The sequence below is a fragment of the Neovison vison genome, chromosome 1 (assembly GCF_020171115.1).
Source record: "Neovison vison isolate M4711 chromosome 1, ASM_NN_V1, whole genome shotgun sequence".
Taxonomy (NCBI): domain Eukaryota; kingdom Metazoa; phylum Chordata; class Mammalia; order Carnivora; family Mustelidae; genus Neogale; species Neogale vison.
The window spans coordinates 110,653,590-110,679,693 of NC_058091.1; the positions used below are offsets into that span (position 1 = coordinate 110,653,590).

Here is a 26,104-nt window from a genome sequence, read left to right on the forward strand (position 1 = left end):
GTATTAAGAAAATCTGAAAACCAAATGTTAATATGTTTACTTATCAAATCAGTAGTAGTAATTGACTGGATGAGTGTTTGACTACTTGGAGCCTTGTTCTTGTTATTAATATATATATATATGCACAGATACATACACTTATGTGTGTTACACAGAAATACTGACATGTATGTCAGTTTATGCTGACTACCCACAAATAACTCTATTTAATAATATATATTTATGTGTATATTGGTAATTGATAATATTTCATTTCACTGAGCCTTATTTCTGTCAAAATTAAAATATATAGCTTTGTTTCATAAAAATTATAAGAATATGAAGTTATTTTATTAATAAGTGTAAATACTTACACTTAAATACTTAGACCAGTATATTTCAGAATAAAGATTAACCAAAAACTTCCTAATGAATTTAATTTTAATGAGTTTTAGATCTCCCTAATTGTAGACATTCGACTTTGTTTACTTGATCTTAATAATATCCATATTCAATTCCTGTTAATCCAGAGTAATGAATAGGAGTAATTGCATGTATTAAGTAAAACATAAGTCAATCCTTTTGAATTTATTAATATGTAATGTCACATTTTTGCAGAAATTTTTTACTTTCTAAATTCAGTGTTTTATATAGTAATATTTAAATGAGTTTGTATTCTGTGAGTGCAGATCATCTGATAATGGACAGAAACAGAAACACACTGTGAAATAGAAGAATTGATCTCTAATTGTGAATTCCATAGAAATCATTCAATCAATAATTTGACAGCCAATGTGTATCTGCCTTTTTTTTTTAAGATTTTATTTATTCATTTGACAGAGGGATATCACAAGTAGGCAGAGAGGCAGGCAGAGAGAGAGAGAGGGAAAAGCAGGCTTTTTGCTGAGCAGAGAGCTCGATCCCAGGACCCTGATATCATGACCTGGGCTGAAAGCAGAGGCTTAACCCAGTGAGCCACCCAGGTGCCCCTGTATCTGCCTTTTTGACTAGCATACATAAATCAGATGCATGATACTGTAGATAAAAAGCAGTCTTAGTATATTCAGCTCCTACCAAGTACTCGGCACTCACCTGGGCACTTTGATAAACCAGCTTCAGTGCTCACAAGAAGCAAGGTGGGTATCCCTGCATTGGTTTGCATATAGAGAATCTGAAAATCTACAGGGGAACAATCCAGTTTTGTCAGGCAAAAAATGGAAGTTGTGTCCAGGTACAATTGCTACAAAGCTTAATGCATTTTCTAGAGGCCATGCTACCTCCTGAACTTTTGATTTAAAACAATGTGCCCTAGATTCTGGCAGTGAGGTCAGGTTCAAGCTTTGTGTTTTACAGAAAAGTCATATGATCTCAATTCTTAGTTTATTTGAAGTTACTAGCATCATCTTAACATCTCTGGAGATTTTATGGAAGAACAGATGACATACTATATACTGTTGAAGTGTTTACAAATTCTAAAGAATTAAAAAAGAAATTCTACAGAATTTTGTAACCATGAGGTATTAATACCTACGTGTACAGAAAATACATTTAGTTAAAATATTATCTCAAAAAGAGTAAAATTTTAGAACTCAACATTTTATTAATGTGAACTGTACATGTGGAAAAATGTAAATAAAGACAGATGAAGTAGATAGGTAGATGGATGAGTGGAGACATAGGTGTATATATAAGATTGACGTCACATGTATTTTCACACGCGAATTATGTTTCAACAGACATACAGAAATATACACACGATTGTATATGCTTACATACACACATCTAGTACTTGCCTACGGATCATGTCCCTATTTGGGAAAGTATAGGACCAATCTGTGCCTTAAATAATGCTTTCCTAATACTTTGACTTAATCATGTGTACTGTAACTCAAGTCTATTGGAGATGGAAGTGAACCCAGCTTTCCTTCATACTCTTCCTCCTGTTGCTTCTCATGCTTTGTCTGAGTCCCAAAGCTAGAGAATGCTTGTGCTAAAGAACAGTTCTGATACCCACAAGTTCTAAAATTACTTGGCAGACTCTGCATCTTCTTCTTTAGTAGAACTTACTATTTCACAATTTAATTGTTCTATTTTCTTTGAAAAGTTTCCTTTTGTGCTCCCCTCTATAATCGTAAAGCTCATTAAATATTGTTACCTACTATGAAATTATAGTCATAAACTAAGTTTGAAATGACATTTTATCATCAGTTAAAACATTAGTTGAGTATGTACTATGGATTCTCTTAATTATAACCCAATTGAAGTAGACAGAATGGGGTGGTTAATGAGTATAATATATAAAATCATTAATCCCTTACACTCAACATTTAGTTTGACTTCTTTGAGGACAGAAACCATGTTGTTGTTGTTGTTTTTTTCTTTTAATCTTTATTTATCTAGTGACTAACACAGTGCTAAGCATATACTAAATATCCATAGCTGCTTTTAAAGAATGACTCTGCCACTTTTCTAATCCTCCACCCTGGCAGCTGGAGGGTTCTCAGGTGATACACCAGACTTAATGTGCATGAATTTTAACCACGTGAAATTAGTAAGTATTATCCCTCATGTGCAATTTTCCTAGCCCAAAAATATCTAGAAATGTGGAGTGATTGATGACATTATTTTATGAAATTATTTGGCCACTGCAGAGGAATTTCAATAAGGTAAAAAACATGAAGTTGTTTGAAACTTTATAAGGTACAAAATTTAACATGATCCAACTGTTATTCAAAAAAGACAAGTCACAAATGAATGCACACAATTTTAGAACATTGAGGGTAGAAGAATAAAGTGTAGTAGGATTCTTGAAATTTTCATATTTTCTCATATGTTAATATTTCCTTTCAATTTCTGGGATATTTTCTGAATCTTAGACCAAATAAAGTACAAATAATTTTAAAGCCTATTGAGAAACAGGCACAGGAGTCAGACAAATTTTCTTGTTACTCATAAAGTTCTTTGAAGAAGGATGAATATTGTGGCCAATGTGGGGCAAGATCTCCCTGGATTAATTAAACAGATCCCCCTGTGTCTGGTATACCTGGACAGTCACAGACAGCCTCTTCTTACCCCCATCCCTCCTCTCTGTCTCTCTGTCTGTCTGTCTGTCTCTGGTTCTCTCCCCCCTCTATTTTACACATATACAGATACATGCTTACACATATATACATGCATACACATGCGCACACACACACGCACCTACTCCTGAAGTGATAAATTGCGTAGAACAAACAGGATACATACTCTGCGGGTAGAGCATTCTAAAGCAAAATTTGAACCAAGCATACCAATGCCTTTTCCTAAATCCATCAGGCATATGTCATTCCTCCTTCCCTGGAGATGAGTGAGTGAGTGAGTGAGTGGGATTGAAAAAGGTCAAAGACATTGCTCTAGTAAAAGTCCTTCCATATGAAGTCATTGTCCCTTAAAACCTCTTTTCTATTTTTCAAACCTTCATTTAACTAACAAGTAAATATGGAATTGGGAGCAGTAGCCTGGTCATCAAAAGGTTGATTTTGTGGTCAGGGATGTCAAAAAGCTTGAATCCTACTTTGAGGACTTTATTTCTCTTATTTTCCTCTACTTCTATCATTGGATTATTAGGTTAGAGAGACAAAGTTAGAGCTATCTTCCTTTAGGGGAAGCTTGAGGGAAGAGAGAGGGAAAGAGACCCAGAGGGACAAAGGCAAAGAGAGACAGAGAATAGATGTGCTTTATTTTTTTTCTACATATTCCCCACCTTCCAGGTGAATTTTGCTCCATTGTAACAAAACTCTTCACATGTTACAGTTTTTGGCCAATACCTCCTTGCATAAGTACCCAGCACACTGCCTAAAAGAGTAGAATATTTTTAAAGTTTTTATTTACTTTATTTTAATTTCAATATAATTAATATATAGTGTTATTTTAGCTTTAAGAGTAGTACTATATAGTGATTCAGGGAGGATAATACATTTTATTACTGCAGCTAATTTAGAGGAAAGGAAGACAATAGCCACCATAGTTTTTGCTTACAACAGATATTTATTGAGCCAAAAAATATGAAAGTCTTGTTTTTTTAATAAGTAGTTAAGAAACAAAGAGCCCAATACTATGGTCCAGCCAGCCAGGAGAACTAGCAGATGATTTTTGTTTTCAAGTAGTCCTTAATTAAGAGGAGCTAAGTGAGTCTGAGATAGGGGAGTTACTTGTTCTGCCAGCTTTTTGTAATACAGTCTGGTTGGAACACAGCAGATGATAGTGAAAGCAGGGAGAAGAAGCTAAATCAGAAGTTTCTTAATCCTGGGTGAACGTTATAATTGCATGGGAATTCTTAAAAACACCAGTGATGAGGTCACCTTTGGCCAATAAAATGGAATTGTTACCGTAGTACACATTTAGTAAATGTGAGCTATTATCATTACTAATTACAACATTAATTCGGTATTCATAAACATGTATATATAATTACATCGTCCTCTCTTGGAAGAACGTGGACACCCTCATTTTAAGTACTAATGACATGGCACCGGACTTCCTTTTTGTTCCTGTTGCCAGTTTCCAAGGTTGTCAGCATACTCACTCCCAGAGCTCAGATAGTCTTTGCAAAACTCAACAATGCCAAGGAGAAGCTCAAGAACATTATTTCCTTTTAAATTGACTGAAGCCTCTTACTTTTTATTCAGGATCAAATGTTGACGTTTTAGGATCTGAGTTCAACCTCACAATTCCAGAGTATTTAGCATGTGGTCCTGAATAAAATTATGAGTTCACTAAGTGTTCAGCAAATGACAATAACTCACATTTATTGAATCCTGTCTACCATGAAGGAGCTGATGGGGGAGAAAAGGAAGTAAAATGTTAACTAAATTTTAATGTTCTAAGCAATTCATATGCCAAAGTTCACAGTTTAATATATTTCAAGAAGATAGTGAATATTTAGACTTTACATCCCATATGGTCGCTCTTCTAACTATTCAATTCTGCTGTTGTAGCACAAGAACAGCCATAAACAATGAGTAAACATGATGCTGTCCCAGTAAAACTTTACACAAAAACAAGCAATGGGCTGGATTTGGCCCACAGGCTATATAGTTCACTAACTCTTGATCTAGAATACACATTTATTAATGGTTTTTGTTTGTTTATTTTATTTTATTTTTTAAGATTTCAACTCTTTTAGAATTCTCCATCGAAGAATGGACCACAGTCATTTTAAATTACTTATCAAAGTGAAATCTAATATCTGGATAATTTGTGAATGGGCTTATTTTATCAGTCACATCATCTGGCATATCTCCTAATTTTTATTAAATGCCAGACATTGTGTAAAACACATGTAGGGTTTTTAGACAATGTCAGTGTCCACCAAAAGCATTCCTCCTTTTTTTTTTTTTTTTTTAAATCCAGATACAGTGAGGAGCTGATACTTCAATGCAGTTGAGAGCTGATCTGGGTTGAGGTGATTTGCATTTTAGTAAGACTACCTCTGCTTAGTCCTGCTTCTCCCACTGTGTGTCTATTTTCTTTTTTTTTTTTTTTTAAGATTTTCTTTCTTTCTTTTAAAGATTTATTTATTTGACAGAGATCACAAGTAGGCAGAGAGGCAGGCAGAGAGAGAAGAGGAAGCAGACTCCCCGCTGAGTAGAGAGCCCGATGCAGGGCTTGATCCCAGGACCCTGGGACCATGACCTGAGCCGAAGGCAGAGGCTTTAACCCACTGAATCACACAGGCGCCCCCACTGTGTGTCTTAAAGGCTTTGGATGGAGAGCCTATGTTTGCCTATTCCATCAGCCCTGAGAAACTGTAGAAGATTCAGTTCTCTCCTTCAAGAGGTACCAACCAGCTCAATACTTGAGCTTTCTTTCCAAGCAACTTCAAAATTTTTTCCAAATGCATACTTACAAGGATGGAGAAAATTATACTCTGCATTTTAGAAGTTTTCATCCTAGCTTCTCAACTTCCTATGCATTTCAAAAACTTAGTAAAATGTCTCATGGAGAAAAAATTCCAGTAAGATTTTTAGGGACTCTCAAATTTCCAATACATTTTTCTAGTGCTAGGCAAATAAAGACATTAGTTTCTCTTTCTTCATTAGAGGTCCTCTTCCAGGGTTACACCTGCCCCTCACTTCTTGCCCAGATTTAGCAACACCTCTGCCATGACTAAAATTGTTGGTTACCTTAGAAAGGCTCTCCTTTTTCTGGAAATTTAGTTTATCTCATCCATAGCTATGTGATACTCTAGGGAGTGTGGTTTTTGTAATTTATACGGATTTTTCTAGTTTTAGTGGCAAAATCATCAGCCTTAAAGGAATTACTGTAGTAAATCAGTAAATTTTAATTGTATTATAAAAAAAGAAAAAAAACTCTTAAATACATAGAATAGTATTTCCTAGGGAATTTTAAGGAAGTCCACTATATAGATACATAATGAAATACTTCTCAAGTTATACTTTACTTCATTTTTTTTAACTGACAATATATTATTGATTATGTCTATAAGAACCCAAAAGAATTTAGGATTCTCCCAGGTTACAGATGTAGTGTGACTTAGAGATGAAATGTTAGGGTTAGTTTTAGCAGTTGAAATTCACTGACTTGAAATTTATTCATCGGATGATTTAATAAAATATACTTTATAGTGAATTAGGCTAATGTCAAAAGAAAAAGAAATAAAAGGAAAGTGTATCTTATTATTCAGTCTTTCACCTATCTATTCAACTACCCATTAACTTATTCTATAAATACCTACTGACCTTTATGTGCAACAGAATGCAGGGACCTAAAGATAGAACTTGAATGTGACACTCACAAATGCAAATAGAGTAGACAAGAAATGATATATAATTACACATTGTGGTATGCCGAAGGAAATTAACCAAGTACCAACATAGGAAATAAAGTTTGGGGACTGCTTTAGATAAGAAAGTCAGAGAGGTCTCTGTGGAGAAATGACGTTTAAAGCTGTGGCCTGAAAAATGAGATGGATCTGGACATTCAAAGAGTGAAAAGAATGAGTGTGTCAGAGAATAGGAATGCCTTCCATTTGAGGGAATAGCATTTGGAAAATCTTCGAAGTCTTTAAGTAAGTGAAAGATGATCTAGTTGCCAGAGGTATTGAGCAAGAAGAGAATGTCATGAGATGAAGTTGGAGAGCTATGTAGGGAAAAAATAATTCTATGCCTTAAAGACCTTTGCTAAGAGTTCGAATTTTATTCTAAATGCAATGGGAAGCCATTAATAGTAAAGAGCGATGTGACTCATTATAATTAAAGAGGGTCATATGGTGTTCTATGGAGAATAGGCTATAGGGTAGCAGAACTGGAACCTGTCAAGCCTGCTGCAGTAATCCAGATGAGAGATGATGTTATCCTTCATTAAGGTTGAGTGAACACATTTGGCTGATGGGAATGTCATTTTCTGAAATGAGGAAGGCAGGACAATAAAGAACAGTGTGAAGCAGGTGTACTTAGGGGTTGCCAAAAGTTGAATTATACTGAGGTTTTAAATAAAGAACTTAGAGTGCAGCTAGTCAGTTTAGTTGTGATTTTTCTCCAGCACAGTTGAGCTGCTTGGATGCAGGTGCAGAGAAGGCATTTGGTGGAGCTAAAACGTTTTCCAAAGACCAGAAGTATCAACAAGCAGCACCTGGGAACTTGTTAGAAATGCAGAATCTGAAACCATGTCCCAGACCACCTTAATCAGAATCTGCATTTTGAAAAGCTCCCTCTGTGACTCATAAGTACATTAACGTTTGAGAAGCACAGGGATAGATTTTATCTAAGGTTGAATTTCTGGCAGAGGAATGCAAAGAAGTAAAATGGTAAACAATGTGAAAAAAAATTAAAACATAAAGAAGGGAAAGTTCTGGTGGATGAATGCCAAGAAATTAAATGATTGCTAGCCAGTTTCCATACCATAGGATATACCTCTGTTAGGTGATACCTACTTTTCCTCTTCTGGGCACATGGGAGGATTGAGTTACTTCACTCCTTGAAGTTAGGTATACACTTGTGACTAGATCTGTCCAACTGGTTCTGTAAGGAAGTGGTCTTTGTCATGTTGGGGCTGAGAATGCTGTTGCCAATGCAAAATCTTTCAACCTCCATCACCCCAAACCCCTGAATGACTATGATGAACAGAGACTTCCTGATGACCTGAGTTACATATATAGTGTGAGTGAGAAATGGATTTTTATTGTTTTTATGCACTTGTATTTTAAAATTGTTTATTATCACAGCATAATTTATCCCATTCTGACTGGTACAGTATCACAAGAACTAGGAAGTTTAAGTAACGGAAATATAATTGAAAAAGCCATAGAGAAATACTGGGTTACTTAATGCTCTGTCTCCCACTTAGGTGGTTCCTGAAAATTTGGGTCCCAGTCTGTGACTATTTTATACAGCTTTGAACTCAAGGAACAGGCTCTAATTCTATCTCCTAGGTCAGAATATTAATAAGAGCTTCAGACTGATTTGATGTTAAGAAAAGAAATCTTAGCTAACTATGTCCCTTGCTCAGGAATTGTACTTTTGACTAATTCTAGCCGCTCTGAAATTAAAGCTAATTCCAGTGTGTGTGTGTGTGTGTGTGTGTGTGTGTGTGTGTGTTTCCTTTTAGGTAAATTTACTATGTTCTCATAAATTTATAGGTTTTACAGGGAGATATGCATAGTGTATAGCTAACTGACTTTTCTTCATCAGTTTTCTTCATGACTTAGTTTATTCTTTTAACAATAAACTGGAATCCTCAAGTTTATGGCATCCTATCTCTCACTTCAGGAATTCCTGGGGCAAGAACCAGGGTACCAAATACCTATGGCCAAGGGTTCTTTTTCCTGGGTTCTGTGCAAAACATACATAATTCCTGCAGGAGGTTTCTGGACTAAATCTTTCCATCAATTTGTCTCCAGACAAGAATTGTCTTTTCAAATTTGAACCTCGAGCCCTAGAACAGCTCTAACATGAATGCAAGGTTTTTCATATCAGATATAGGGAAAATTAAGAACCATTAATAGAGTAGAACAAAGGGTATGCTTTCTTTTCTATACAGGATGATCTCTTTCCTAGAGACACCAGATATATCTGTAAATAATTTAATACCATCATCTAATGAATGACTTTGGTCTTAGATAGTTGATAGTTATGACCTGAAGCAAAAATATATACTTAGATTATTATTTTATGAAAATAAGTTTCTTGTATAATTATCTTTTAATTGAAGTCACTTAGAGCTGTGAGAACCTTTAAAATACCTTACAGATGGACTGTAGGAGTTGATGCTGAAAATAATATATAAATATAAGATGTTTAAAGTGTGTCATTTGCACAAAATGACTACGATAAACCTTTTTTTAGGATTCACACAATAGAGACAACTGTGGTTGGCAGTAGGAGGCATAGAGTGAAAAGAATAAGGTTATTTCAGAAACACACCTACTCTTTAAACCATGACCCTCACCGTATCTGTCTATATAAAGAACAAGAAGGCTTAATCCAGAACTATAAAAAGCAACTCTTTTTAGAATTCAGTTTTTTTTTTTTTTCTTTTCACTGTCGATCTTGTCAACAGTATTAAATGTGAATGACACAGAAACTTTTAAGACTTGCCCTTTGGAACAAAGATGGTTACAGAGTGCTGCCGTTGAGCAGACTAAATTACTGATAATTATAATTTTTAAAGGAAATACCAAAATTATAAACCTGAAGTACTTCAGTGACTAAATTTAAAAAATTAGAAAGTACAGCCCCGGGAAATATAATCCTTGATATATCCATGGGAATTTTCCCCTCCACTTGAATAAACTACTTACAAAGTCTTTTATAGAGCCACCTGGGTGGCTCAGTCAGTTAAGCATCTGCCTTCAGCTCAGGTCATGATCTCACGGTCCTGGGATCGAGCCCACTTTGGGCTCCTTGCTCAGTAGGGAGCTTGCTTCTCCCTTTCCCTACTGCTCGTGCTCTTTCTCAAATAAATAAAATCTTTAAAAAAAAAAAAAAGAAAGAAAGAAAAAGTCTTCTACAGATATTGGTAAATGGCTTTAGGAACATTTACACACTCAATTCCAAATAATGACTACTACTCCAATAATTGGCAGTACCTCAACAACCTGGGAAGTTGCTTCCATTCTCTTCTTTCTTGTATTCTTTTTTCATATGAAAAAAGATTTAGTAACTCTTTAAAACAAACATGATTAAGAATGATTTTTAAATATCTAAGCATTTTGACAGTTTCTAGCAGTTAAGCATGTAGTGGTTAAGAGCAGGAACTCCGAAATCTACTACTTGAACTTAAATCTTAGTGCAATTCCAGAGGTAAACATTCCTGGGGAATGCAGTTCAACACACTAAGTTGATACTCTCATGTGTAAAATATGAATAATTATGGCACCTCCAACAGTTGTTTTAAAAATCAAATGAGATCATTCATGTAAAAATTTTATCCCATACTTGCCAGCTAATAAGCTCTCAATAACTCCTTTATCGTAGTTTTAATTTTTGTTTTTGTCCTAAAAGGTAGCAGTTATAGAACTATAACTATAGTTGTTTAAAATTTCTGAAATCATTTTCCTTTTTATATAATTAGATATCTTTTAAAAGGCAGTTGTGTCAGGGGATGTACAATTTCCCCATTATTATATATTTCATTGTTTTGAATCATCATGGACTGCTGTATTTTTACCTTGTCAGCTAGTGAGGTTGATAGCTACAGAAGGGAAAAATCCTTCTGTAGCTTCAGTTTAATTTAGCAAACGCTTTGAGCAGGTACCTTTGTGTGCAGACAGTGAGATAGAAATTACAGGGGACACATAGTTGAATAAGAACGTGCAAGCCCTTTAGGAGTTTATGATCTAGTACAATAGATAAGATAAGAACACAAACACTATAATAATGTAAGATAGAGCAAGATTACTTCTTTGAGGCTTGAATCCAGAGATCATATCATGATTGCAGTTATCTGAGAAGAATTCAGGAAAGAGGAAGAAAAGATAACAATTTAGCAAGTATATTTGGAGGGAACACTTCAAGTTTCAGAAGAGCCTAAGTCAGGGAGCAAAGGCAGGATCCATGGACTTTCTTTGGGAAATGGTGAGTAGTTCAGTCTGGTTGATATTAAGATCCTATAACAATAGTGGAACAGTGGGACAGACCAAGCTAACACTTCACAGATCATACTGACTTTTGTATAAACTACTACAAGATATATTTGCAAATATTGCATTGCAGCTTGGCTCAAAAAAGAAAGATAGGGAGATTTTTAGATACAAGAAATTTGGAAGAAAAAGAAAGCCTAACTCGAGCTATAGGTGAGAGTTGATGATTCAGCAACCTATGAGAGTTTCAGATTATGTGTGAGTTCTAGGTGCTGCAGCCTAAGATTCTAAAGCCCTTTTGGAGATACTGACAAGAGCCCCCTCCCAATGAGCAGTGAGGGGGGGGGGTCTTAGCCCGCTAGACCCTATTCCCTGCAGTGAGCTGGCACTCTTTTTTTTTTTTTAATTTTTTCAGTGTTCCAAGATTTGTTATTTATGCACTACACCCAGTGCTCCATGCAATACGTGCCCTCCTTAATACCTGCCACTAGGCTCCCCTAACTCCCCACCACCTCCCCTCCAAAACCCTCAGTTTGTTTCTCAGAGTCCACAGTCTCTCATGGTTCATTTCCCCCTCCAATTTCCCCCAATTCATTTTTCCTTTCCTTCTCCTAATGTCCTCCATGTTATTTCTTATGCTCCACAAGTAAGTGAAACCATATGATAATTGAATCTCTCTGCTTGACTTATTTCATTCAGCATAATCTCCTCCAGTCTCATCCATGTTGATACAAAAGTTGGATATTAATCCCTTCTGATGGAGGCACAATTCTCCATAGTATATATGGACCACATCTTCTTTATCCATTCATCTTTTGAAGGGCATCTTGGCTCTTTCCACAGTTTGGCGACTGCGGCCATTGCTGCTATGAACATTGGAGTCCAGATGGCTCTTCTTTTCACTACATCTGTATCTTTGGGGTAAAGACCCAGTAGTACAATTGTAGGGTCATAAGGAAGCTCTATTTTTAATTCCTTAAGGAATCTCTGCACTGTTTTCCAAAGTGGCTGCACCGACTTGCATTCCTACCAATAGTTTAAGAGGGTTCCCCTTTCTCTATGTCCTCTCCAAAACTTGTTTACTGTCTTGTTGATTTTGGCCATTCTGACTAATACAAGGTGGTATCTCAATGTGGTTTTTGATTTGAATCTCCCTGATGGCTAATGATGATGAACATTTTTTCATGTGTCTGTTGGCCATTTGTATGTCTTCTTTGGAGAAGTGTCTGTTCATGTCTTCTGCCCATTTTTTTTGACATGATTAACTGCTTTTTGAATGTTGAGTTTGAGGAGTTCTTTACAGATCTTGGATATCAGCCCTTTGTCTGTAGTGTCATTTGCAAATATCTTCTCCCATTCTGTGGGTTGTCTCTTTGTTTTGATGACTATTTCCTTTGCTGTGCAGAAGCTTTTGATCTTGATGAAGTCCCCAAAGTTCATTTTCTCTTTTGTTTCCTTTGCCTTTGGAGACATATCTTGAAAGAAGTTGCTGTGGCTGATGTTGAAGAGGTTACTGCCTATGTTCTCCTCTAGGATTCTGATGGATTCCTGTCTTACATTGAGGTCTTTTATCCATTTCGAGTTTATCTTTGTGTATGGTGTAAGAGAATGGTCAAGTTTCATTCTTCCACACATAGTTGTCCAAGTTTCCCAGCACCATTGTTGGAGAGACTATTTTTCCACTGTATATATTTTCCTGTTTGTTGAAGATTATTTGACCAAAGAGTTGTGGGTCCATATCTGGGCTCTCTACTCTGTTCCACTGGTCTATGTGTCCGTTTTTGTGCCAGTACCTGCTGTCTTGGTGATCACACCTTTGTAATAAAGCTTGAAATCAGGCAACATGATGCCCCCAGTCTTTTTTTTTTTTTTTTTCCCCAACATATCCTTAGTAATGCAGGGTCTCTTCTGGTTCCATACAAATTTTAGGATTGTTTGTTCCAGCACTTTGAGAAATGCTGGTGGAATTTTGATTGGGATGGCATTGAAAGTATAGATTGCTCTAGGCTGTATAGACATTTAACAATGTTTATTCTTCCAATCCATGAGCATGGAATGTTTCTCCATCTTTTTGTGTCTTCTTCAATTCCTCTCATGAGTGTTCTGTAGTTCCTCGAGTACAGATCCTTTACCTCTTTGGTTAGGTTTATTCCTGGGTACTTCTTGTGATGAGGTACTGAAGACCTAGACCAGCATGCATCTCTTCCCTATAGGAAAGAAGGACAGATGTGAGAAATAATACATAGCTAAGATTCAGAGGGCTTAGAAATTGAATATGGGAAAATAAGGGCTAACCGTCACTGAATATCTTTTATCTAAATATCCTCAGCTTTGTATTAATCCTTCACAACAAACATATAGTGACATTTGTTTCTTTTCACAGACAAATCAGAAAATCCTAGGGGAATGACAATTTGTCCAGTGGCCTATGTGGTAAATAGTAGAACCACAATTTAAATCCAGGTTTTGTGACTCCAGCGGTTCTTTAAACTTAATATACTAATAAGATTTCCAGAGACAATGCTTAGTAGGGAATTGTTGAGTTTAATTTGCAATTTAAAGAATTGTGGGTTTTAGATCAGATTTCATACTTCTGATTTTGATTTTGAAGAGAAACAGAAAGAAGACCGTAGTTGAAGGGAAAGTAGCAGTATTTAAATAAGATACACTGTGTCAGGCTGTATTTTTATGAGAGGGGAGGATTGAGGAGGATTGGGTGGGATTCAAAATCATAGACCTAACCATAGCCTTCAATCATAAAATCATAGAGATAAAAACAAGGCAGGTCAAGTGGAAGTAAAGGACAATTTGAAATGGAGAACAGGTAAGGTGAGCAAACCCAATCTGAACTCTATTTCTTCATCCAGAAAAGAGAAAAAACAGTCCAACAGATAAACAGGGATTGGTCATTCTAGAAATAGCAAAAGTGTAGGCTTAAGGTAAGGAGAAAAACTTGCACAGTCTACTTGTGTTGTAGAAGGAAGATCAAGAACCTGGAATTGTTTTTCAACTAAACATGTTCTGGATGGCTATCTGTCTCAACCGAACACTCTTTATACCCTTTATAAATGCCGCCAACAGTCTATACTCATGTGTACAAATATTACAAGATATTTGTTCTGGGTGCTTTTCAATGACAGTGCCGGGAAGGATACTAATTAGTGCCAATTGTGAAAGCTGGTGGTGTGATGGGGCACCTGTCTGCAAAGGGCTGGGCTGAGAACAACTCATTTCACAGAAGCCTGCTAAGCAGCTGTCAGATGGCAATGACGTTAATTTACTACCGACTCGGGCTGCATTTGATGCTGACCCAGGCATGAAAGACTGCTTTTTTCTAGCTCTGATTAGTTGAGCCATCCACTGCCTTCTGTACAATTTTTACTGCAAATAGAATACGTGACTGTTTTATTCCGCAAGATTTAAGTCAATGTTATGTTTTTGTTTGAGGGGAAGGATACGTTAGATCTGTGCAGGTAAAATCCCTCACGGAGGTAGGGTTTGCCAAAATAATGGAGCTGTTCTGAAGTAGTTAGATGATGTTTACCTTGGCAGCTGTTAATTACATTCTATTTCTAATGGAGAACATTCAAGTCCTCTGAAGCTCTGAGTATCACAGCTGTGATTTGTACGGCCAGCACAAAACTGAAGACTGAGTTTTATGACATTTTTTTCTTTTTTTAGGTAGACCCTATCAATCTCATTTCTCTTTGCGACTTTCCTCGCACCGTATCTACTGAACAGGACACTTTTCAGGCCAGAAGCTACACTGTCTCTTTAAGTCAGAAAGTTTATTTATTTCATGCTGTTTGATACCAATGTTTTCTGTGTTTTCAATGTTGATAAACACGCTAGCACAGCTTTCAAGTGTGCCTTACTTAGTCCTATGACCTAACATAAACATAGAAGGACATTGGCATATTAATTCATTCATTTTTTTCAACATACTAGAAAGTTTTCTAGGTGCAGGGAATGTAACAGGAAAAAAAAAAAAGTCTTTCTCACAAGGCTTATATTCTAATGGAAGAGGCCAGAAAACATATAAGCCAAGAGACAGATACACAATGGTTAGTAAGGCTGAGCACAATGAAGAAGGGTAAATTGATTGAGAATGACAAGGAGACCATTTTGTGTAGGGAGTCAGGTAAGACCTCTCTGAGGAAATGACAAAAAACAAACAAACAAACAAAAACATGTGGATTTCTGTGGGAAGACTCTTCCAGGCCAAAGGAAATGCTAGTTCAAGGGCCCTGAAGTGGACATGCACTTAATGTACAATGAATGAAGGGATAGGCGTTGAAAGTCTCCAAGAAATAAATCATGTAGGGTCTGTGAGGACGCAAGCTTTCCGGTATGCAGTAGCTGTACTCACTCTGTTATGCTTGCATGAGTTCATTTGAAGTTAAAAAGAAAAGAAAAGAAAAAAGATTAAAAAGAAATTTTAACTCTATAGGCATATTTTTTCTAATCTTACAGGAGACATGGTAAACTGAGTCTCTGATGGGTCCAAAGACATAAATAATAATTTGAAATATTTAAATAAAAATCTAGACAGCTATGGCTCCAAAGCCCTTTCCACTGTATTACATTACAAAGGTATAATTAGGACATCATAACTGAAATGCACTCTAACAAACTTTTACTCTACTACATTCTAAGGCTGTGAATAAGGCATGGAACCTACCCTCAAGATTCAGAAAGACTATTGGCACAGAAAGACATACAGGCAAATATACTTCAGTGTGATAGTGTGATGTGTGTAAGATAAGAGAGCACAAGGAATGAACCCATTAACTCTGTTTAGATATTTCTAATGTAAGGGAGGAGGGTCAACGATTCAGTGCACAAACATGAAGTTATGGGACACATGACCTGAACAGAAAATTGCAAATAGTTATCAAGAGCAGAACTGGAGTTCAACTTGGTAGTACATATCTTCTTGGCAAACCAGCTGCCTTTTACTCTGAGGGTCAGTCCTTTCTGATCGCCCAGGATCATGATTAAATATGTTAATGTCATTCCACAGCAGGGTCCATTGAAATTTTAGAGATCTGCAAGGGCTAGACTATTATGGTGTTCAATCCTTGGGGCTTTAGTCAGTGGTCAGTCACTGCCACTGAGGACAGAGGGGGAGAATAATGAAAGAATAAAATAAGAACAAATAAAATGTCTAAATCTGTTATTTTTTTTAGCATGACATAATGGAAATACAGTTTATCTCTGAAGAAGTTTATTTTATCAAAATATTTTTAGAGAGAGTTTTAGAGGCTAAAAAAAAGTATCATCTGAAGTGCCAAGATAATTTGTAACACTTTTTTCAACTAATTCATAACCTTTGGATTAGTTCAGATTGATTGCATACTTTAAAGGATTTGTTGTCATATTTCTTAATGGGAAATTGATAATTACAGTTATTACACATTAACCTTTCTATTTCAATAATTTCTGGTGTGTTAGTTCTTTATTAATTTCATACCCTTTTGAAAATTTAATCTTATCACAACTTTACCAGTGGAATGATACTGACCTTTTAGTAAACAAATAAAAATATAATGGATCATTGCTATCTCCTTACCTTTTCTTACTTTGCTGTTATACCACATTGTTAAGTGTTGTTCTTCCCTTGAAATGTGAGATAAGCAAATATGACAATTGGTGGCAGATTTCTCTGGCCATCAAACTAATTTAAGCTTTGCATCTTAATTGTTCATTCTGCTGCTGAAGATATCACTAATTTTTTTTTGGTTATTTTGTTTTATTGTTATTGTTTATTTATTTTTTAAGTAAAGCTAATGTAACCTAGCTTTTATTTAGAGATGTCATAGTACATCTCTAAAACTTAGAGCATTTTCTTAAGCTAAAATTTTCATAAAAACTTTTTTTTGCTGTTACATAAAGATGTGTTTATTTTAAAAGTTAAGACAAAAATTACTAAGCTCACTTTATTAAATAAAAATGGATATGTTTTTTGTTTTAATTCCAGTATAGTTACTGTACAGTGTTATGTTAGTTTCAGGTGCACCATATAGTGATTTGATAATTCTATGATTGCTTAGTGCTTATCATGATAAGTGTACTCTCAATACCCTTCACCCATTTCACCTATCCCTTACCTACCTCCCATCTGATAACCATCAATTTTTTTCTGTATAGCTAAGAGTCTGTTTTTCAGTTTGTCTCTTTTCTCTTTATTTGTTTTGCTTCTTAAATTCCATGTATGAGTAAAATCATACAGTATTTGTCTATTTCTGACTGCTTTATTTCATTTAGCATTTTACTCCCTAGATCTATCCATGTTGTTGCTAATGGCAAGTAATATTGCATTATATAAATATGCCACATCTTTATCCATTCATCTATCAACAGACACTTGGGATGCATCTGTGATTTGGCTATTGAAAATCATGTTGCAATAAGCATAAAGTTGCATATGCCCTTTTGAATTAGTGTCTTCATAGTCTTTGGGCAGATACCCAGTAGTGCAATTACTGAACCATAGGGTATTTCTATTTTATTTTATTGTTTTTTCAGGGTTTTGTTTGTTTTTTGTTTTTGTTTTTGTTTTGAGAGAGAGAGAGAAAGGGAGAGCAGGAGTGGGAAAGGCAGCGAGAAAGGGAGATAAAATCTCAGACTTCTTACTGAGTGTGGAACCCAATACAGGGCTCAATCTCAGGACCCTGAGATCAGGACCTGAGCTGAAGCGGAGTTGGATGCTTAACCAACTGAGCCAGCCAGGTGCCCATGGTATTTCTATTTTAAATTTTTTCAGGAAACTCCATACTGTTTGCCACAGTGACTATGCCAGTTTGCATCTGTGTTCCTTTTTCTCCACATCCTCATCAATACTTAACTGTTTCTTGTGTTTTTTATTTTAGCCATTCTGACAGGTGTGAAGTGATATCTCAGTATGGTTTTAATTTGCATTTCCCTGATGATGAGTGATGTCGGCATCTTTTCTATTAACCATTTCGATGTCTTCAATATCTGTTCATGTCTTCAGCCCATTTTTAATTTATTTGTATTTTTTTGCTGTTGAGTTGTATAAATTTTTTATATAACTGGATACTTGGATACTAACCCTTTATCAGACATGTCATTTGAAAATATCTTCTCCCATTCACTAGGTAGCATTTTAGTTTTGTTGATTGTTTCTTATAGTGTATAGAAGCTTTTTATTTTGGTATCATCCCAATAATTTATTTTTACTTTTGTTTCCCTTATTTCAAGAGCTGTATCTAGAAAAAGTTTGCTACATTCAATGTCAGAGAAATTACTGCCTTTGTCTCTTCTAGGATCTTTATGGTTTCAGGTCTTACATTTAGGTTTTCCATCCATTTTGAGTTTATTTTTGTGTGTGATGAAAGATAGTATCCCAGTTTCATTCTTTTGCCTGTAGCTGTCCAGTTTTCCGAATACCCTTTATTGAAGAGGTGTCTTTTCCTCAGTGCATATTCTTGCCTCCTTTGTCGAAGAATAATTGACCATATAATCATGGGTTTATTTCTGGGCTCTCTATTCAGTTCCATTGATATATGTGCCTATTTTTTTGTTGGTACCAAACTGTTTTGATTACTATAGCTTTGTAGTATATCTTGAAATCTGCAGTTGTGGTTTTGTTCTTCCTTTTCAAGATTGCTTTGGATATCTTATGTGGTTCCATACTAATTTTAGGATTATTAATTCTAGTCTCTGAAAAAATGCTGTTGGTATGTTGACGGGGGTGCATTAAAGCTATAGATTGCTTGGGGCACCTGGGTGGCTCAGTCAGTTAAGTGTCTGTCTTCAGCTCAGGTCATGGTTCCAGGGTCCTGGAAGAGAGTCCCACATCAGGCTCCCTGCTCAGCCAGCTTTCTTCTCCCTCTACCTGCTACTACCCATGCTTGTGCTCTCTCTCATGCTCTCTCTGTGCCAAATAAATAAAAATCTTAAAAAAAAAAAAAGCTATAGATTGCTTTAGATAGTACAGGTATTTTAACAATATTTGTCCTTCCAATCCATGAGGATGAAATATCTTTCCATTTGTGTCATTTAATTTATTTCATCAGAGTTTTGTGGTTTTCAAAGTACAGGTCTTTCACCTCCATGGTTCAGTTTATTTCTAGATATATTATTATTTGAGGTGTAATTATAAATGAGGCTGTTTTCTTAATTTCTCTTTCTGCTACTTCATTACTAGTATATAGTAATTCAATGGATTTCTGTACATTGATTATGTATCCCATGACCTCACTGAATTAATGTCAGTTTTAGTCATTTTTTGATGGAGTCTTTAGGGTTTTCTATATACAATGTCATGTCATCTGCAAATAGGGAAAGTTTTACTTCTTTCTTACCAATCTGGCCTTTTATTTCTATTGTGTTGCTTAATTGCTATGGCAAAGATTTCTAGTATTATGTTCAATAGAAGTGGTGAGGATTGACAGCTTTGTCTTGTTCTTTACCTTAGAGGAAACACTCTCAGCTTTTTACTATGCAGTATGATGTTAGCTGTGGATTTTTCAAATATGGCCTTTATTATGTTGAAGTATGTTCACTTCAACCTGTTTTGTTGAGGTTTTTTTGTCATGATTGAATGTTATACTTTTGTCAGATGCTTTTTCTGTATCCATTGAAATGATCATGTGGTTTATATACTTTCTCTTATTGATGTGATGTATCATATTGGTTGATTTGTGAATATTGAGGCAAGAACACATCTCTGAAATAAATCCCACTTGATCATGGTGAATGATTCTTTTTAATGTATTGTCAGATTTGGTTCGCTAATGTTTTGTTGAGGATTTTTGTGTCTATGCTCACCAGAGATATTGGCCTGTAGTTCTCTTTTTTATGCATTGTCTTTTTTCTGTGGCTTTGGTATGGGAATAATCCTGGCCTGATAGAATGAATTTGAAAGTTTTCCTTCCTTTTCCATTTTTTGGAATAATTTGAGAAGAATAGGTGTTAACTCCTCTTTAAATGCTTGATAACATCACCTGAGAAGTCATCTGGTCTTGGACTTTTGTTGGTTGGGAGTTCTTTTTTTTTTTTTTTTTTTTTTTTAATTACTAATTCAATTTCATTGCTGGCAATTGGTCTGTTCAAATTTTCTATTTCTTTCTGATTCAGTTTTGGGAGTTTATATATTTCTATTTCTTTCTTTGTTTTGTTTTTAAAGATTTTGTTTATTTATTGGACAGACAGAGATCACAAGTAGGCAGAGAGGCAGGCAGAGAGAGAGGGGGAAGCAGGCTCCCCACTGAGCAGAGAGCCCGATGTGGGGCTACATTATGACCTGAGCCAAAGGCAGAGGCTTTTAACCCACTGAGCCACCCAGGCACCCCTCTATTTCTTTCTTTTTTTTAATTACTAATTCAATTTCATTGCTGGCAATTGGTCTGTTCAAATTTTCTATTTCTTTCTGATTCAGTTTTGGGAGTTTATATATTTCTATTAATTTATCTATTTCTGTTACATTGTTTTTTGATATATGGTTTTATAATATTCTCTCATAATTCTTTGCATTTCTGTGGAGTCATTTTTTTATTTCTCCTCTTTCATTTCTGTTTTTGTTCATTTCAGCCCTCTCCTCCCCTCCCCTTTTTTTGTGAGTCTAGTTAAAGTTATAAGTTCTGGGGCACCTGGGTGGCTCAGTGGGTTAAAGCCTGTGCCTTCGGCTCAGGTCATGATCCCAGGGTCCTGGGATCAAGCCCCACATCAGGCTCTCTGCTCGGCAGGGGGCCTGCTTCTCTTCCTCTCTCTCTGCCTGCCTCTCTGCCTACTTGTGATCTCTCTGTCAAATAAATAAATAAAATATTTTTAAAAAAATTTTAAAGTTTTAAGTTCTGTTGATCTTTTCAGAACCGGCTCCTGTTTTCATTGATCTGTTCAATTGGTTTTTGTTTGTTTGTTTGTTTAATTTCTATTTCATTTATTTCTGCTTTGATATTTATTATTTCCTCTCTCTGAGTTTTGTTTTCCTTTTTCTAGTTCTCTTCGGTGTAAGATTAGGTTGTGTATTTGAGATTTTTCTTTCTTCCTTGAGGTACACGTATATTGCTATACACATCCCTTTTAGAACAGATTTTGCTGCATCCCAAAGATTTTAGACAATTGTGTTTTCATTTTCATTTGTCTCCATCTATTTTTTATTTCCTCTTTGCTTTCTTGGTTGACCCATTCATTCTTGAGTAACATATTATTTAACCTCCATGCATTTGTATTCTTTCCAGATATTTCTTATGGTTTATTTCTGGTAACATAGCATTATGGTCAGAAAAGATGCATGGTATGACTTCAGCTTCACAGTTTTTGAATTTGTTGAACTTTGTTTTGTGGCCAAATACGTGTCTTTTGGAGAATGATTCATGTGTATTTGAAAAGAATGTTATTCTGCTGTTTTAGGATGGAATATTCTGAATATTAGAATGATCAGATGTCACTGTTTACTTGTTGATTTTCCGTGTGGAACATCTTCCCCCTGATGTAAGAGGGTGTTAAAGTCCCCTACTTTTATTATATTACTATCAATTACTTCTTTTATGTGTTTTTAGCTTCTTTATGTATTTGGGTGCTCCCGTGGTGAGTCTATAATATTTGCAATTTGTTATATCTTCTTGTTGGATTGTTTCCTTTATAATTATATAGTGTTCCTTTTTTTTTTTCTCTTGTTACAGTCTTTGTTTTAAAGTCTATTTTGTCTGATAAAAGTATTGCTATCTAGCTTTCTTTTCACTGCCATTTGCATGAAAAATGTTTTTTCATTCCTTCATATTCAATCTGCATGTGTCTTTGGGTCTGAAATGAGTCTCTTATTGGCGACATATACATGGATCTTTTTTTTTTTATCCATTCCATCACCCCTTGTCTTTTGATTTGAGTGTTAAGTCCATTTGCATTCAAAGTGATTATTAATGGTTATGTTTTTATTGCCATTTTCTTACCTGTCTTATGGTTGTTATTTTAGTTCTCTGTTCTTTTATTCTCTTGCTCTCTTCTTTTACAGTTTGATGGCTTTTTTTAGTGATATCCTTGGGTTCCTTTCTCTTTTTCATTTTTACATATCTATTACTGGTTTTTAATTTGTGGTTACCATGATGTTTGTATATAACATCTTCTGCATATAACAGTCTCTGTTAAGTTTCTATTAACTTAAATTAAATGAACTTAAGTGAACCCATTCTTTACCTCTCTCCCTCCCACATTTTAGGTATATGATGTCATACTTTACATCCTTTAATTTTGTGACTCCTTTGACTGATTTTTATAGATATAATTATTTTTACTGCTTTTCTGTTTCTTACTTTTCTTATTCTTGCTTATGGTCTTTCCTTTCCACTCAGAGTCCCAGTTAACATTTCTTATAGGGTTACTTTCATGGTCATGAATTCCTTTAGCTTTTGTTTGTCTTTGAAACTCTTGATCTCTTCTATCCTGAATCATAGCCTTACTGGATAGTGTATTCTTGGCTGCTGTTTTTTGTTTGTTTTGTTTTGTTGGTCTTGTTTTTTCCTTTCAGCACTGATTATATCATCATATCATTCCCTTCTGACCTGCTGAAAAGTCAACTTATAGCCTTATGATATGTCCCTTGTATGTAACTTTTCTTTTCTCTTGCTACTTTCAAAATTCTCTCTTTATCATTAATGTTTGCTCTTTTAATTATTATGTGTCTTGGCATGGGCTTTCTTGAGTTGATTTTGTTGGGGGCTCTCTGTGCTTTCTGGATCTAGATTTCTGTTTCCTTCCCCAGATTTGTTAGTTTTCGCTATTATTTCTTCAAATAAGTTTTTCTGCTCCCTTTTTCTCTCTCTTTTTTCCTCCTAGAACCCCTGTAATGTGAAAATTATTATGCTTGATTGTGTTGCTGAATTCCCTAAGTCTTTTTTTCACTTTTTAGTATTTTTTTTCTCTTTCCTGAGTCTGATTGCTTTCCATTGCTCTCTCCTATAAGTCATTGATCTGTTCTTCTGCTTCATCTAGTCTACTATTTATTCCACTTTGTCACTTTTTATTTCATTTATTGAGTTCTTCATCACAAACGGGTTCTTTTTTATGTTTTCTATTTGCTTGTTGAGTATCACTAAGATTCTTGACTCTTTTATCAAAGCTCATGAGTATCTTTATGACCATTACTTTAAATTCTCTATAAGCATATTACTTATCTCCATTTCATTTAAGTCTCTTGCTTTGCTTTTGTCCTGTTGCTTTATGGGGGACATATACCTCTGTCTCCTCATTTTGTCTAACTCTCTGTGTCTGTTTCTATGTGTTAGGAAGGTTAGCTATTTCTTCTCTTAAACGTAATGGCCTTATGTAAAAGAAGTCCTATGGTGCCCTGCATTGCAATGTATCCTGTTCACTAGAACCTGGAGCTTCAGGGATATTTCCTATGTGTATGTGCCCTGCTGTTGTGGCTGAGCCACTTTTGCAGTCCCATCATCTGTAATGGTTCTGTTGCCTGTTGGTTCCTGTATTGTTAGTGAGCCAGTCTGGGACTGCCTTGGGGTTAAATGACTCAGACCAGGCCCTTGCCAGAGAAACAGTAACACTGAACTGCAGGAGAATGTGGGTGTGGGTCATGTGGTGCCAAAAATATCCATGCTAGTGGGAAGGAACCTATAGCTTATAGTGACCAAGGGAGGCTCATTGGATGGGTGCATCTACACAAGTGTTCAGCTAGAATGCCTGTGTCAGCAAGGTTTGTGTGGTTCTTCTATGGGAGAGACCTTGAAGGGAAGGCCTGGCAAGAGGAAAATGCATGTCTATGGTACACTGTTAGCAAGCTGGGTAATGAGCGTTGGCCTGGAACTCTTTCCTGGAGGAGTGTGTATGTTTAGATGGGGCAAGGAAGGGAGATGGAGCCTGTCCTTTGTTCCTAGTGAAATCTATCCCTCCAGCATAAGATCTGGGATTAGTATACAAATTTTTCTCCCTCCCATATAGCCCAGGCATTTTTCAAACTGCTGCTTCTATGCTGTATCTTCATGGCGCTTTTTGTTGAGTCATCGTCTGTTTAAGGACAGGAACTCAATTTCTTCTCACCCTCTTGGCTCTTCAGCTTATTAAAGTTCCAGGTTTTAATGCTGATTGAAAAAACTCAAAAAATGTGGCCCCTCTAGTTTTCAAAGCCAGATGTTATGGGGATTCATCTTCCCTGTGTGTACTCTCTAGTGTGACTATCTTATTTCTCCCTTCTTTGACTAAAGCTCTCCCCCTCCCTCCCACCAATAGTCCCACATCTCTACCCTTCTTTTCCTCTTTGATGTGGCCTCTTCTCTACATTTAACTGTGGAGAGCTTGTTTGGGGAGTCTCTGGGTCATTTTCTCAGTTATTTACACTGATGTGGGTGTTAGCTAGTTGTATTCAAGTGACAAGGTGAGCTTAGAGTACTCCTATTCCACCATCTTTCCTGGAAGTTAGAAAAATAGGTATTTTGAAATGTTTATAATCTCCTGTCTCTGATCACATCTTGCTGAATTATCTCACTTGTTTATCACCTACAAAAGTATTTTTAAAAATTTTTATTTCAATTAAAAACCCAAACTTTTGCCAATATGTTCAACTGTGTGTTCTGAGTAGTAGAAAGGACAAGTCTGTCATGCCTGCCAAAGTGTATATACTCATTAGTGTTTGTGTGCTGGATGTTTATCCATCTGAGTGTGAAATACACAAAATTTACAGTTTTGCAATGCTATTTTAAAGTTGACTCTGCAATTTTAAATAAATTTTTTGATGAAAATATGTAGATTAATAGTAATGAAGATTCTGATGTTTGTTCTGTTCTTTTGACTATCACAGATCAAAGAACACCTTGCTAAGGGGCAACGAACGTTGGCAGGTGATGGAATGTCCCAGGTGACCAAGACACTGTTGGATTTAACTCAGAGGAAAAATTTCTATGCAGGTGATCTTCTGATGTCTGTGGAAATTCTCAGAAATGTGACAGACACATTTAAAAGGGCAAGTTACATCCCTGCATCTGATGGTGTCCAGGTAAGAGACAATCCCCTGAATGAAAAGATTAGTGAACATGCATTCAGGTTTTGGCCCTGAGAGGCCAGTGCTGCAGCCCTTTGGAGACGTTCTGGCCTGGAGGGAAAGAGCACTTACTCCTACAGGGGACATATTCGGGTTATGTGCTTAGTGTGAGCTCTGGAAATGACCTCAATTCTCTTAGTCATTGTACACCTCAGTGTTCTCAACCATAAAATGCTCATAATACACCTCAAGGAGATACTGAATGAGAATGTGTGTAAAGTGTTTTGAGCCCTCAGATAAAAGGCACTATAGCAAACTCAAGGTTGTATCATGGATATTTTATTCCCACATTTAATATCACCATCTTGCCATAAGAGACTATTAAAAGCACATTAAGCATAATGAAAGTACATTAGCTATAACATGCAAAGAAGATATAGTTTAAGTTTTGTTGGGGTTTTGCTTTCAGAAGGGGGAAAGCCATTTTTAATTTTGTGGAACCCTTGCCTGAAAATATTGGACAAATAGAGAATTGTTCTGGATAGGAAAATAAGAAATTCAATATCTCCTCACAGCATGTTTTTCTTGTCATGGAAGACTTCTAGAGCAACATCATTTATTTCCATAATAAAGTTTAAGTACTCACCCAATTTCAGTATTGCCTTTGCCATTAAAGCAAAGCATGTTGAATGGCAAACAAAGCAAATTTAATGCAACTCCTGTTTGCATTTCAGATTAACTCCTTTTGTGCTGTAGGCTAAAATGTACTCCTGCCAAGAATGTTGACTTGATTTCTGCATTTCCAATATAATGCTCTTTCTGTATCTCCCCATAAAGTTCATTAAAATAAGGTTTTGGCAAAACTCCCAGATCAGGTAGTTTTCTTTCAGCCTACTATTCATTTGGGAGTTTTATTTGCGTTTCACTTGGAGAATGCAGAGGGGTTTTTTTGTTGTGTTTTGTTTTGTTTGTTTTGTTTTGCTTTGTTTTGTTTTAATCAGCTATTGAAAGAGGAAAAGAAGACTTTTTGAAATCATGGAATTGTTCATAAATAATATTGATGCCCTGATTTTTATAAAGGTACATAT

The 26,104-nt window shown here is 35.8% G+C and overlaps 1 protein-coding gene across 3 annotated transcripts in view; it reads left to right on the forward strand.

The window, feature by feature from the left end:
- ADGRB3 (adhesion G protein-coupled receptor B3) overlaps window positions 1-26,104 on the forward strand; it is a 731,117-nt gene that overhangs the window by 329,357 nt on the left and 375,656 nt on the right. For all 3 annotated transcript variants that reach the window (XM_044253842.1, XM_044253861.1, XM_044253851.1), the window contains one exon: window positions 24,837-25,031. In XM_044253842.1, the coding sequence (XP_044109777.1) occupies window positions 24,837-25,031 (195 nt within the window). The remainder of the gene's footprint in view (window positions 1-24,836; window positions 25,032-26,104) is intronic.